Raw genomic sequence first — 15,035 nt, 5'->3', positions numbered from 1 at the left:
GGAATGATTGGCCAGTAATGAAACAATTGTAAAATTTTAAAAACATGTTTTCTGAAGAAAAATATGAGAAATTTAAACTTAACTGCATTTCTTTTGCAAAAGGCAAGTTATAAAACGCTTTGCAGAGATGAGGTAAGAGATCCTCAACAATGTAAGTAGTAGATTATGAAGAACAATAGCAAAAAAAACATACTGTTGTTTTGAAAAGAGAAAATTAAACCAGAAATCAGATAGAACAATAAGAATTGGTTTCTGTGACACTGAACCTAAGCAACAGCTTCCATTTAGTGAATGTAACAAAGACTTTTTCCAAATGGTGCTTGCCTTTAGTCTTTGGGGAAAATGGGGTTTGGATTTGATCTGTACGTGCAGAGCAGATGTGAGGCTGCCTTTGATTCTAACTTAAACTAAATATGTAGTAACACAGAGTTCGGCCCAGGTTCTGCAGCTCCTGCCATCTGCCACCGCCATGGGATCTGGGAATCAAAGTTTAATGTGTGTTCTTGCTTTACCTTCAATAGAAGGAAGAACGGGTCCGAGGGCACACTGCAATTGTTACAGCTCGCTGCAAGTGGCTGAAAAAGAAAATCATCCAGGCAAGGGAGAGGTTGAAACAGGTGAGTATTTTAGAACAGTGCTGCTGTGAGAAGGTGACGCTTGCTCTGGCCACTTTGGGAGCTGGTTGTCAGGGAAAGAAATCTGCTGAGACAGAGGTAGGACCAGAGCAGCATCTGACGCTGAGGTGCTCTGGAGCAAGTAAACTAAAGAGGATAATTAGTATTAGCGTGGGCTGCTGCATGTCTGTCAGGCCAGGCGAGGAGTGTAACGTGGAGGAACCGGAGTTAATCCAGTTATCTGGATTTGGCAGTGTGGTTCTTGGAAGCTCTCATAACTGTCTGTGTTCTAATCTTGTGGAATACCCTTGGGGAGGGGAAAAGCTGCTTGTCATCAGGGATGGCCTGCAAGATTAAACAGATTAGACGGAAGGCGGTGTTAAGATTTTGAGGCTGGCTCTGTTCCCTTTAGCATTTCCTGACTTGTTCCAGAGTTGAAAGTCTGGGGCTTCTGGTTCATTGTCCCTTAATTTTAACTACTTACAGCTTTTCAGCAGCAAACATTTTACTGCTGTTGAGGAAGTGGTAGCACACAACCTACAGTGAGACTTACAGATGCCTCATTGCCCTTTCGTTAATTGCTTTGCCACCCACAGCCTTCCAGTTTCACTGGAAAAGCTGTAGGGAGAGGCTGTCAAAGGGGAGCTTGAAAGTAACAGAGTGGCTTAAAATACTTCTGTGCAGCACTTTGAGCTCTGTCTTTGCAAGGCAGGGTTCTGTGGAACCTGCTCCTACATCTTTCTTCTCCAAGAAGAGATGCTGTTCCTGCTGAGGGCAGAAATGTGAGCTCAGTGGAATGAATTCCTCCCTTTTCTGAGGTCGTGCTTTTGGGCTTTATCCAGGAGCTCACATTTGTCTGATCTGTGTTTGTCACAGGATATGGAACAGTAAGTCTAAGGCATATGGATTCTTCGTTATCTTTAAGATAATCTTGAAAGTAGAGAGATCTTGGTCTTGAAGAACGTGCAGTCTTGAGAAGGAACTTTCCTCCCGTTTGGCAGCAATGTGTGAGCTGAGCTGACACAGCCTTCCTGCCGTGTTTGAGTGGTTTTTCTGTCTCATTAGAAATCAAAGCAAGATATTGAAGATGAGGGTCATGCGACATGTCAGAAGGATGGGATCGGTGGGAATGTCAAGTTGTGCCGCCTGCAGCCACTGCTGGAAGTTCCCATCCGAGAGGCTGAGGCACAACCCTTCGAGGTGCTCATGCAGTTTCTGTATACGGATAAAATAAAATACCCTCGCAAAGGTAGGGCAGCAGGATAGAAAAAAAACCAGCAACCGGGGAGCAAACATTTATTTTGACACTGAGCAGATGATTTATTATTTACCCAAGATTTTAAAAAAAAGCAGATTTCTGCCTAAGCATGTGAACAGCGCTTTGTTTTTTCCTGAATCTTTTCAAACATCAAGGAGAAGCAGGTTCCTGATCTTTCCAAAAGGTGTAAAAAACCCAACCACACAAGCAAAAATGTCATGATGTTTCAAACATTACAGCAGCCCTCCTGGACAGTGTTTTTATCTTGGGTTGCCTTATTTCCTTTTTCTGGTATTGTTTTGCTCCATTGCAAACAGCCCACACAGAAAAGCAGAGCAAAGCCAGTATTTATTGTGTCTTCAAAATGCTGATCCAAAAGAATGCCTCAAGAAAGGAGAAATCTGCTTGATGCATCCATTGAAGATCCTTGAGTTAAAATCATGTGCAGAGTGGGAGGTAATAGCAGAGATCTCGCAGCTCCCACACAGCCAGGCTTGCTCACGGCCCTGTTTGGGTGATGAGATCAGACTGGATACCAAGGGAGCTCCAGCTAGTGGGGCTGGGAAAACCGCAGCCACGGGACATGTAAAGTGAGGTATGTCTGTCCTAATGCTGGAAGCTTTGCTTCAGTTTCAGTGCAGGATTTTCCTTTCTATAGAAGGTAATTCTTAGGATAATAATAATTTGTCGCAAGGCTTTCCCTGTGAAGTGGCCTGTCTGAGAGCAAGCTGAATTAATGGGGACGAAGGAGCTTTCTCAGTGTCTGCTGACATTGCCCGATGCTGCTCTCTGCCAGCTCGCTGATCCTCTTTGTGCCTGTTGCAGGGCAGGATCAGACCGGCTGAACTCTTCCCTTTGTTACAGGCTTCCACCCTTCTCCCCAGCCCATCAGATGTTCTCCTTGGTGCTTACCTGTCTGCTGGGATCCTCTGGGGGCCCTGCCCTGACCATTTGTATTCCTAGTCGCTCCTCTCAGTTCAGAGGGCAGCACCTTGGGGATCCATCCAGAGGCTGAGCTAATAGGATTGGGCATGCTTATAAATGGGATTTTCACGATTAGACACAGGGAAGGCACGTGACGTGCGAGAAGGCTTTTCTCTATCAAAAAGTAGTTACAGCAGATGGCCAGAGCTCTCCTGTGAGGAAAGCAAAGACTGGAGGGTTATTGCTTGGGTTGGTGACCCAGCGCCCCATCACTGTGGCCTGTGAGAGTCCACGCTGCCCTTCTCTTCTAGACCAGGCTCAGGTCTGCACAAAGCACCTGCAGAAGGGTCTGTCTGAATCAGAAGCTGATTGCTAGGAAGGTGTAAAACCCAAGGACTGCAGCAGAGCTGTCAGCAGCTGAACACCTTGGGAAAGCGGGCTGCTGGCTTCAGAGCTCATCAGTGGTGCTGGAGGCTTTGCTTTCTTTTAAAAGATTTTGATCCAGATAGTTACAAAATCCTTAGCCAAAAAATCTTTTGGGGAGGCTGGTTCCTGCCTCAGGTTTGAAAGACCACTCACTCCTTTCCTAATATTGATCCTTGATGTCGTCTAAGCAGCCATGGAATGATTTTCCCGATAAAAGTACTTTACCGATGGATTCCAGTTCCACTGTTCTGAATGCTCAGGTTGATGTAAAAAGAAATACTTTGAGAAAAGGTTTCTGATTTTGTTCTGTGATCTCTCTCGAGTTATGGAACGCTATTTTTCTCTCTCGTCATTTCAGGTCACGTGCAGGATGTGTTACTTATTATGGATGTATACAAACTAGCCCTAAATTTCAAGCTCTCTCGGCTGGAACAGCTCTGCCTTCAATATATTGAAGCATCCGTAGATCTGCAGAATGTGCTCATTGTGTGTGAAAATGCTAACAAGCTTCAGCTGGATCAGCTAAAGGTGAATCACATTTTGCATGCAAAGTAACTGATAAGGAACTTTAAAAAATAAAATTTATGCAATTAATGTTTTGCAAAAGCTGTCGGATTTTGCAAATTCAGTTCTTTTTCCTGGAGTGTATGTCAGTGTGGATTGTCCTGCACTTGCTTGTGAATATTGTGTAGGTTTTTCTTCAATAAGCGTTTGATATTTTTGCAGATCAGTCCTGTAGGATTTAAAGGGCAAAATGACTTTGGCTCTTCATCAATTCACTCACTGCAGCGAGGCGGAACCGGCGCATTTACTGGTCCCACTATTTTATAAAAAGACTGCAAACAGGTTCTCTTACTGGATCTGATGAGAAAAACACAGTTCTGGTCTATGCCTTTGGTCTAAAAAACTCTCTACCGAAAACCAAAATGTGTCTGTGATTCTCTGTAGCGGGACAGGGGCTTTTAGGCATTTGCTGAAAGCTGATAGAGTCAATACCCCCAGGCTTCAGAGCAGGGTTTACTGTGGTGTTCTCGTTCCCACCAACAGTGGCCAGAGTCAATTCTGCTTAAAGCTACAAAGAAGAAACTCGAGAGTTGGTGCAAGGACATGCAATGCCTGTTGAGCCGCCTTTGCACATCACTTGGCCACGTAGGAGAGTGAGGGTAGAGAAACCAGTATGTGCCAGCACGTCCTCTTTATGCACTGGTTGTGGGCAGAGGAAAGGCATCCAGGGCAGCAGCAGAGTTGGCACCAAGTACGTAAGCGCTGGCAGGGTCTGTGCATAGGATCGTGATGCCGTTAGCTGCCCAGAAGCCCAAGCAAATACCTTGGCCTTGATGGAACTTAGTGCCAGTCATTTCAGATCAGCTGGGTACCTCGTCCTGCCTTCGCTTCCAGCAGGGTGATGGCAGTCCGTCCACAGCATTTGGTCAAGATCACCGCCCGTTGGCATCCTATCTCCTCAACGGTGCATTGGTGGGCAGGTACCATCTACAGAAGGCTGCTCTTTCTGGCTTCCCAGCCGTTGTTTAGAATATTGCACAGATGGGTCCTGGGCAGATCCCTCTGGATCCTGGGCGAAATAGCCTGGCAGAAAATGGAGAGCAGTGATGATTCAGTGGGTGAATTTTGTACTCGTCTTCTGATTTGCTGCTATAGATTATATTTTTCACTTATGTAAGTCTGAGGGAAAGCCTTGGTTCACAGTGGGTGATGAAGTGCCATTTTTTGCCCCTTTACCTGTTCAACCTTAGGTCTGGATCATTTGCCAGCTTTCCGCACAGTGATTTTTCTAGCAAGTTTGTCATGCAAGAACCTACCAGGGCTGTTTCAGACTGTGCAGCCCTGATGGAAAAGGTTAAGGCAAAATGCGCGCAAGGAAATCCTGCAAACTATTTGTACCCTTAGTGTATAATGTTAAGACCTCTTCACCCTTCTAATTAACTTTTGGTATCAAATCATATAAAGAATTATTATGAGGTAGCAAGCAATCTTAGCTCTGTGAGGTTTTCGGCATCTCCTGAGATTCCTATTTTAGAAATCTTTGAGCAGCCAGATGGGAGACGATCTTTTCCTTGTTAGTATTTCTTAGCCAGAATTTTCTAGATGCTTCAAATTGTCCTGAATTTCCTGTTCAAGTAGGACCCTAGATGGTCACTTAGGAGGGAGATCACTGTTTGACAATCCCAGCTGTAGGAGCCACATGGAGGGTCCTGACAAAAGGGTGGCTGTTACACGTGTAACGCGGTAGCATTTGTGTGATGGTCTACGATGGCTTTGTGCAATAAATTGTAATTTTTTTGTTAATATTTTATTTTTTTTAGGAACATTGCCTGAACTTTGTGGTGAAGGAATCCCATTTTAATCAGGTAATAATGATGAAGGAGTTTGAGCATCTTTCTTCGTCCCTCATCGTGGAGATTGTACGGAGGAAACAGCAGCCTCCTGTTCGAACACATTCTGATCAGCCGCTCGACATCGGTAACTTTATGCTTTGTAAACGTATTGTTTGCACTGGTTTTGCATTGCTAATGGTTTGATTAGTCTAGGAAACAGCCTAGGAAGGAGACCAGTGCAGACCACTGATTCTCCAGCTGGCGTAACCATGCCTGAGCTGCTTCCCAGACTAAGACAGGGCACGCTGGTTCTTCCGGTGAGCTTCAGTCAGAGCATTATCCCCATCAAAATGTGTGAGGGGTTGTATTAAATGTAGTCATGTTCTCGCAGGACCGTATCCTGATCTGTTCAGGGAAAGAGAAGGCAGAAGGAAGGGTGTAAAGAACGACTGAAGTAAATACAGTGGACTTTCAGTTGAAGTGGACTAGAAGGTTAGAAAGCTGAGTAGGAGGGTTGGCCTGCTCCTAGGTTTTCACCAAAGCAGTAGCAGGAGTAAGGAAGATCATCTTGCAGGCGAGCCAGTGCTGACGGGGTCGAGGTTGTTGTGAGAGGGGGGAAAATGTGGAGAAATTAACCAAGGAAAAACAAAGCTAACAGAAGAAAGGAAGAGAAGATAGGGAGGAGAAGACTTTGAGAAGAGAGATAACCTGTACTAGTGGTCATGTCTTTAATTTTCATTCTGTGGTTTTGCTGGAAGGACAAGATTTGATTTACAGTTCTACTACATAATTCATCACAGCCTGATTTGAGATGAGCTTTATTCAAGGCTTTATTATCCCAACACACACGAGAAAGGGAATGTAATAATGAGGTTTGCTGAGGCCCCAACATTCAGAGGCAGTGCCAGTATTGATTTGGGATACTGCACGAAAAGAACTGGAAACTTGAGGAGAAGATAGGGAAGCCAGTCCTGGAAGGTCAGGTAGAAAGGCTTTGGCTGGCATTTGTCCCGGGTATGAGAGAGGTGCACCGCCTGGGGAGGTGGCATGTCCAGCTTCTTTATCCGGAGCTGGAATCATATAATCATAGAATCACCAGGTTGGAAAGGACCCGCTGGATCATCGAGTCCAACCATTCCTAGCACTCCCTTAAACCATGTCCTTAAGCACTTCATCTACACGTTATGTGGTGGAATGGTGCGAGAGACCCAAACATCAAAAAATTTGAAAGATGAACTTCAAAAATATGAGTGAATTTGCATCAGACTTATATGTGCCCTATTTCTCAGTTACTGTGTATTTTCAAAGGTTAATTAACATTTTGGATAAAAGAAGCCTTTATTGAGCATTTGGGAAAGCTTTTCTGTTGAGAGACAAAATTTTATATTCCTAGTGATTGGAAATGATGATAAGGAGGTGGGGAAAAATCAGATTTCTTTCTCTGTCGAGAACACCTTTCGGTGTGGCCACTGGCAGTGTTTGCTGTCAGCGGTTTGGAAGCAGAGCCGACAGGTTCATTCTAGGATGGGCAGTAGGGAATGGGTTGTGATTGGGAAGAGTGAGGCTCATTGTGCTCCTAGATGATGAGGAAGGGCTTGCCTTGCGCTCACCCCAAGGGTCCCAAAGGAACGAGGAGCTGGAGCTACAGCTTGGCTGTCTGTTAGTTCAGTACTGCCTGGTCATCTGAACTGGTGTGGCTTGAACTATTTCATTACGTTAACTTTCAGGAACGTCTTTAATTCAGGACATGAAGGCTTACCTGGAAGGAGCTGGGACTGAGTTCTGTGATATCATCCTTCTCCTCGACGGCCACCCGCGCCCGGCCCATAAAGCGATCCTGGCAGCCCGCTCCAGGTGAGTCGCCGCTCACTGCAACTGGAACAAGTAGTGGGTGTGCAGAATTCAGTGCTGCGCAATCGGGATCAGCTTGATTTTTTTAGAACACAGGGAGGAACTTCATATCCACATGAAGTATAAGATGCAGCTTTGCTCGATGAGCATAATAAGCCTTTAAACAACAGTGATTAAATGCTTTTTTCAGTTTGATACCCAGCAGGGAAAGATGGGAAGAAATTAAAACTGTAGAGATTCTCTAGAGCTGCACCGCAAGGCAAAGAATCTGTAAAATCACAGAAAGGGAAAAAGAGTGCAAGGTGCAAGGCAGTTTCAGTGAAGTGGAAAGCAACAGATGTCCACTGAGGTCAGAAAGAGCCTTCTGGTGGTGAATCCATTTTGGATCATGTGAAACTTGGATCTCTTTCTCACTTGCTGGTATTTAAGACTGGATATGGGGAAACATAGCAAGAAGTGGTGCATAACAAAGAAATGGATCATTCCCATACTGTCATAGAGGCAAATTCACCCATCTGAAGATGGGAACTGTTCTTCCTCCTCAGTACGGGACTGATGCGGGTTTGTTCCTTTATCATGTGTTCTGTGTTCCGGCACCTTTACGTGCTGCAAGTCATAGTGTTCACGTAAAATTTCTATTTCAGATACTGTCACAAATTTTTTCTAGTCCAAATAATAATATTCAGTATTAGTTACTTTGGTGTTTCACCAGAAGCTCTTAAAACAGCCCTGCTTGATTGGCAGCCTGCAGATACCAAGGAAGCTCATAATGCTTTAAGCTCTCTACTGGGTCTTATGCAAATCAGAGGAAAATCAAAGCATCATGTGTCCTAATTTTCAAGAAACTGAGACAAATTTCAGGTAGTGATGATGGAAATTAGGAGGATTATATTTGAAGCTCTCTCACAGGCTGACATCTATGAAACAACAATTTAACAGGTTTTTTTCCCCAAGTTGTCACCCGAACTTGCTTCCTTGGAGGCTGCAACGCTCCATAGCAGCCTTGGAACAATGCTGGGTTAAAACCCTCTGTCTGCAGAATGTGTTACATCAGTTTTATTTCATATTCCAGTTACTTCGAAGCCATGTTCCGTTCCTTCATGCCAGAAGATGGACAAGTGAATATTTCTATAGGTGAAATGGTTCCCAGCAAGCAAGCATTTGAATCTATGCTTAGATACATTTATTATGGAGAAGTGAACATGCCGCCTGAAGACTCCCTGTATCCTTGCATCTACAGTACCTGAAGTATCTCCCCAAAGCGTGTGTACAGCAGCTTCACCTTTTGCTCTGCATTGCCAGGCGCAGTCTGCGAGGATTATCTGCCAGGGTTGCATTAACAGGCACTGCATTTTCAATTCTGTCATTGATTTGGATTTGCAATCAGTGCTGTCGCCTTTCCTTTACCTGTTTTTCCTTAATGAGATAAACAGCTACCTCTTTGCTGCGCCGTACTATTACGGCTTCTCCAACAACAGGCTGCAGGCGTACTGTAAGCAGAATCTAGAAATGAACGTCACTGTGGAGAACGTGCTCCAGGTAATTGTCCCAAACGGCTCTCATCAGTCGCTTGACTTAGATACGGGAAAGCCAGAGGGTCCAGGCAAGTGGGTGCCTGGTGCACCAAGTCGCTTCCAGAGTGACATCCACAAACCCTCTGAACGATGGTGGCCCCACGTGGTTGACGCCTATGCGGGAGCACAGCCCTCAGCAGCTTTGTTTCCAGTGGCCCTGTGCTGAAGTTTTTACCTGGTATTGCCCTGCTGGCCAGCAGGATGTTCCTCTTAAGCTCCTCATCCCCCATGGCAGACCAGCATTTCTGAAGGTCTTTTTCAGGTTGTACCATGTGCTCAGCACTCAAGTAGACTTCTACCAGAGCAAGGGTTGATGTGCTCGTAACGCTAGTCCTGTTCCATCAGTAATGCTGACAGGATCTGGCAATGAAGTTTAAGCTAACAAAAAATATTCTGTGATAAGAGAGCCTGCAAAGCCATTTATGTAGGCAGAGAACATGAGGAGAATCAATTCCAGCCTTAGCTGCTTTTGGCTCTGCCCACACCAGTCTCACTGGGGCACTTCAGGGAACGCGGTGCTGTTCCTTGGTGGTTGTCTCCTGAGGACTCCACACATTTTAAATCCAAGACTGATTTTTGACTAGTTCAGAAAAGATTCGGGTTTGTAAGGAAAAATTGCAGTTTCCCGAGCTCAGAGGAGTTCCCTCCTCTGAGCCAGAACAGCATCTGTGCGCTGTGCATCTGAGCCGTGGAAGGAAACTCACACCGTTGCTTTTGCTGTAGATTTTAGAGGCGGCTGACAAGACCCAGGCCCTGGACATGAAGAGGCACTGCCTGCACATTATCGTTCACCAGTTCACCAAGGTTGGTTGCATCTTTTCTGGGGCTTTTGAGAGCTGCTGTCCTCTATCGCTGCATTGGTTAAAGACACGGTAATATAGGAATCCATTTCATTCTTTCTCACGTGAGACAGCTGAGTGCTGGCTGTGTGTCGCTGACGCTCGCTGGCAAGGCTACTAGGCATTCTTTTCACACTAAAACAAAATACTAGAACAGCCTGGTCTGGCAATGTAAAGACCTTCCAAAACAGAAGTTATCCAGAATTGCTTCCATTTCTGCTCGTTCCAGCTGTTAAATTTGTGCCATGCCATCATTGGGTTCTTGTGTGTAGCAAGATCAGTTTGTTAAGTACTGAGGGCACAAATCTCTCTTTCCCTGGCAGTTACGAGTGTGCTGTTCAGATTTCTTTTGATGTATTCTCTGTCTTAGATGTTATATTGTCATATGCTCAAAAGGCAAAATACCATGTCCTGTCTGGGCTTTCTGAGGTCTCCATGTTTTGATGTGTGGGATGAGACAAGAGTGATTGATAGGAAAAGTCAGGAGCCTGATGTGCTGATGTTCCTGTCCTCGCTCCAGAGAGGACGAGTGTTGTCATTTAGCTGTTCCTGTACTGTCCTTTCCTGAGAATGTCACCAGTTTGGTGCACAAATGGCATTGAGATTGATGGATCCCAGAAATCAGTGTTTCTGAGTGCTACACAATTGGTGATAATAATTCCTTAATTCCTTAGCTGGTGCTCCAGGAGCTCTCTGCCTTCTGTGTATTTAATCCCACAATCCTCCTGCCGCTGCCCATGGGGAAGAAAAGCACTGCTCAGTCCCATTTGTATCTAAAGATGACACAGAGGGAGATGTTCAGGCTCTTTACTAAATGCCAGAGTTGCCCAAGCGTAATTATTTTACACTCAGAAATAACTGAAAATGCATAAAAAGCCTTGAGAGTTGAGCCAACATCCAGGAATCGCACTCCCAGCGGAGACGGCCCCGCGCGAGGGCACCACCCCTGGCTTCATCTCACGAACCCTGCGAAGTGGCACAGCCTCAGCCGGGGACGGGGAACAGTCCCAGCGCGGGTTCCAGGGCAGCCTGGGGCCTGCAACATCTCCGTGGGTTCGGGATTGAGGTGTTACAGCCCATGAGAGCTGAAATCTCACAGTCTCTACTTCCCAGTGGGGGCCACAGGAAGATGAAGAGGGTGGTGTGATTCTCACCAAACCGTATGGGGGGGAAACGAACATTGCACCATGTCAGAAGAGAGGTTTGAGCTGAAGGGCGTTACTCAATTGTACTCCACTAAGCAGAATATTTGGAAATGTTTTCTATTTAAACTGTTGACTGTTAGAACAGTTTCCATCAAAACGTGGCTGGAAGGCTGTCAAGCAGATGTGCACGAAGAAATCTTAATTATGCAATGTTTTTCTTTGGCCTGAGAGGCTTCAGTGTGTGATTTTTGGCCTGGCGCTGGGCAGCTTTTGTGTGGCTGGGCCGGAATGCTCGCCGTTCTGCCCCTGGCCAGCCGCAGGCTCTGAAGGCTCATTTGTTGCAGCTGCACGAGCCCTTTGGATCATTGGGGCTTAGGCAGGATGGGTGTCTGGCCCTGGCATCTCCTGTTCTTCCAGCTCGATTAACAGTATTCCCGGTTTGGACTGCGAGGAGCTCTCCCTGCAGTGAGAACACTGATGGAAGAGCTATTCTCAGAGGTTTGTTAGTTGGGGCAACGTGGCTTTAGGTTCTTGTGTGTCAGTTTTGTGCAAAAGCCCTAATAAAGCTGCTGTTCCAAAGTGTTTCTGCCGACACCCTGGTCTGTTCCTCCACAGTGTGTGCCTCGGCGCAGGGGCAGGATTCCACCAGGGTTCAGGAAGGCTCTTCTCTTCCCAGTCCTCATGGACCCTTAGTTTGGGGATATTCCTGCAAGCACACGTCCTGAGCTCTTTCTGAAAGTGTACTCAGCCGTTTCCTTTGTGGATTTTAAAGGATGCTTGGGACATCTTTATTCTTTATCACAGCCGAGCGCCTTAGAGGAAGGCGCTGTCTTTAATAGATCAGTTAATGCTGTCGGGGTGAGTGGACAGGCTTTTGGGCAGAGTTGGCCTTCAAGGATGGGCATATATGTTAATAACTCCAGAAGAAGGGATTACCAGCTTAATACTAGGAGGTTGTCGAGAAGGAAGGAGTGTGTAGAGCTCCTTTATGATAATGGTTGAGCTTCTGAACAGCCCAAGAGCATAAAGATTGTTGTAGATTCTCATGTTCCTGACATGGCGAAGGTTTTTGTTGTCTAGAGCTCCAGTGACCCACTTTGGCTGCGGGAGGTGTGACAGCTGAACGAGCAACCTCTGCTGAGGAGAGATCAGGTCTGAGGGTCTGTTCTCCGTGGAAGCACGCAGGCTGCACAGTTCAGGGCTGTGCTGGTGCCCAACTTTGCTTTTTAGGAGAGTGCTTACTTGGCACCCGTTAGCAGCAGAGTGTCAATATGAACAGTAATTACGCTTCTTCCTCAGAGGGAGTGGTGGGATCAGCGGCTCTGCTGTTCTCTATTCCCATCCCTCACTCAGCTGTCTGGAATTGGGTTGTATGTGTGTGAGGTGGTGACTGGAGCGCCCCCCCCCAAGCTGTTCTCTGCAGCCCCCGCCCCACGACTGCAATTTCAGCCTGTACGTGCTCTGCCTGTTTGGCCTGGGGTGGTAGGGTGAACCCATGATACACCAGCTGTGATTTATGGGAGGGCTTTAATTTATTTCTGGTTTTTTTCTGTTCTGTTCTTCTTTTTCTTGAAGGTCTCCAAGTTGCCAAATCTCCGCTCCCTGAGTCAGCTCCTCCTCCTTGACATCATAGAGTCGTTAGCTAACCACATATCAGACAAGCAGTGCGCAGAGCTGGGCTCAGACATATGACGGGCTTTGGTAATCGAACTTTTCATTTGTTCCTCAAAAAACCCTAGCACTTTACACTTGATTTTCTTTTTTTACCATTCCATACTGAGCTGCTCAGTGTCTACCCAGCATAGCAGGCGGCCTAGAGGAATACGGACCGCCGAGCTGCCCTCCCGTGGATTCGCCTGGTTTGTACCTTCATGGTTCAGAAGGGTTTGGTCTCTGTTGCGCAAATTTAAAATTGAAACCATTACAGGAATGAATTAATTCCATGTGGTTTGGGGAGTAACTTAGTTTAGAATCAAGCCTGTTATTACTTTCATACTGGAAAATAAAGCAGTCGTAAGAGAGTCACTAATGCTGTGAGTGGAAGTGAGGTATTACAGAACTGGAAGGAGAGCACATGGTGTTCACAGCGAGGCTGACTGCTGGACCAGAAGGTGGTGACTTCTTGGAGGCTCTCCATGGTGTGAGTTAAAAGACAAACCTTTCCCAGCTGCCTCGGTTGGTGGGCTGCAGGAGGGCCAGACCTGTGTTCTGCGGCAGGTCAGCCTGGAAGATTACAGCGGTCCTTTCTGACCATCAAATCCATTAATGCTGTCCCACTAAGCCTTTCTAAAGCAATTTGTTAATAAAGAGTCAACATCTTCTTCTGGCATTTCATGATTGGCTTGGCTTTCATTTTTGGAATAATTGAAGCAAAAAGAGCTGGGAGCTTGATGAAGGTCACTTAGTTAAAAATAAGTGTGCTATATCTTGTTACTAATTTTGTGCTGACGCGTCTTCCTCAGCTCTTGCTTTTGTAGGAAGGTGAACAAAGGCAGAACACCTTTCCCAGCCAGTTAGGAAGCAGCTGATCTTCCCTCCCGGCTGCAGTTCCCCTGCTCCCCACTGTGCTGGGTGCATCCCATGCAACGGAGGGGAGAGGATCGTTTCCCTGCCTGCTGAATGACACAGCGTAGCTGGGCAGCAGCGGAGGTTGAGAGGTATTGGTGAAACTCCTACAGACAGAGCTGCCCCAGCCCTGCTGGGAGCCACCAAGGGGGACAATCTCTCCTGGGAAGCGCAGCTGCCCAGCCGCAGAGTCCCCACCTTTGTCAGCATTGTTTTTAATCCAGGCCAGTGAAGCGTTCCCAGTGCAGTATGAGCTGTGGGCTCCTCTTCGGCAGCCCCGTAGCCCAACGTGCATGTGTGTTGCTCGGTGTGCTGAGTGCGTTGCCATCTCTGTGCAGTGGGAAATGTGTCATTTCGTTTCGTCCAGGGGAAATGCTTTAGGGACCGCTGGGCCTGTCTCCCGCTGCTGGCTTGCTCAGGTGAGTCACAGCCCAGAAGTGGCAGCTGCGTCTGGAAGCCCAGGGCTCATTGTCAGTCTGAGAGATCTTTTCCAGATGCCTCAGAGGTGATGAAGTCTCTTATCAGAGGTTGTGTTAATTGTACTGACAGTCTGCAGGTTCCCTGGGAAGCCAGAAGATCTGCAAAGGGACAAGGGTTGTGTACTACAACTTGTAAGAATACTACAAGTTCTTTTCAGCCATGCCGAATCCACTAGAGGACACCCATTTCCCAACCACACACAGCCTTGTTTCCTCATAAGGGAAGAATGGGCTGGTTTCAACCATGCCATAACTCCTTTGGCTCCATTTTCTCGAGCTCTTTTTGGAGCTTATTCCTGAGCCCATCAGTGAGGAAGCGAACAACCTCTGCTTCCCTGAGACGTGCACTGCAGATGTGTTTCCTTTGGAGGTGATTTTGGTCAAGTCCCGACTCTGATGACTGCAGTGTTTGGTCAGAACTGCGCTGCATCTCTGGGATTTACTGTCAGAGTCACAGTTTATGGTGCTGCTCCATCATCACTGCGCTTTGCGGCTGGGCTGCTGCTGGGCGAGGCACTGGGATCGTGCAGCCCTCTGGGAGAGGAACCAGAGCTCTGCTCCCTTTGGCTTGAGCTGCCCGTGGAAGCATGGTGGGGCTGTGGCAGCTCCTCTTGTGCTCCCCGTGGTTTGGCCCTGTGGGAATGAGCTCCGGCCCAGGAGAAGGGAGTGAGAGAAGCGCCAGAGCGGTTGGGGGCAAATGGGCTGACTTTGCTGTACAACCAGGCAGATGCACAGCCCCGGAGCCCCACGAGGCACCCGGGGTTTCCTGGGGGATCTCTGGCTCGGAGGCCTGGCAGGAGCAGCTGGAGGTGGAGCAGTTACAGCCGCCAGCCCGGCAGCGGGGCCAGCACAGAGCGGCGTTTGGTGCTGGCTGAGGAACTGGGTGTTTGTTACTGCACCTCAGAGCACCCTTGTGAGACAGTGGCCTTGGGGCTGTTACGGCCGTGAGTTCCTGAGGTTCCTGGTGTTGGGGCAGCTTTGGGGCAGTTTCGTACAGGAATTTTGGGGTGTGCTTACATTCCTG

General features: G+C 47.1%; 1 protein-coding gene across 2 annotated transcripts in view; it reads left to right on the top strand.

The window, feature by feature from the left end:
* LZTR1 (leucine zipper like transcription regulator 1) overlaps positions 1-13,308 on the top strand; it is a 39,469-nt gene extending 26,161 nt beyond the window's left edge. Inside the window, exons 12-20 of one of the 2 annotated variants that reach the window (XM_054087478.1) lie at positions 522-617; positions 1,680-1,863; positions 3,581-3,750; positions 5,547-5,703; positions 7,286-7,412; positions 8,482-8,631; positions 8,843-8,948; positions 9,707-9,787; positions 12,543-13,308. In XM_054087478.1, the coding sequence (XP_053943453.1) occupies positions 522-617; positions 1,680-1,863; positions 3,581-3,750; positions 5,547-5,703; positions 7,286-7,412; positions 8,482-8,631; positions 8,843-8,948; positions 9,707-9,787; positions 12,543-12,659 (1,188 nt within the window). In that variant the 3' untranslated portion in view covers positions 12,660-13,308. The remainder of the gene's footprint in view (positions 1-521; positions 618-1,679; positions 1,864-3,580; positions 3,751-5,546; positions 5,704-7,285; positions 7,413-8,481; positions 8,632-8,842; positions 8,949-9,706; positions 9,788-12,542) is intronic. The other variant, XM_054087479.1, reaches the window with a different exon arrangement.
* The last annotated feature ends 1,727 nt before the right edge of the window (positions 13,309-15,035 follow it).

This window comes from Cuculus canorus, chromosome 24 (assembly GCF_017976375.1).
Source record: "Cuculus canorus isolate bCucCan1 chromosome 24, bCucCan1.pri, whole genome shotgun sequence".
NCBI classification, from domain to species: Eukaryota; Metazoa; Chordata; class Aves; order Cuculiformes; family Cuculidae; genus Cuculus; species Cuculus canorus.
This window is presented reverse-complemented; position numbering and strand designations above follow the sequence as displayed.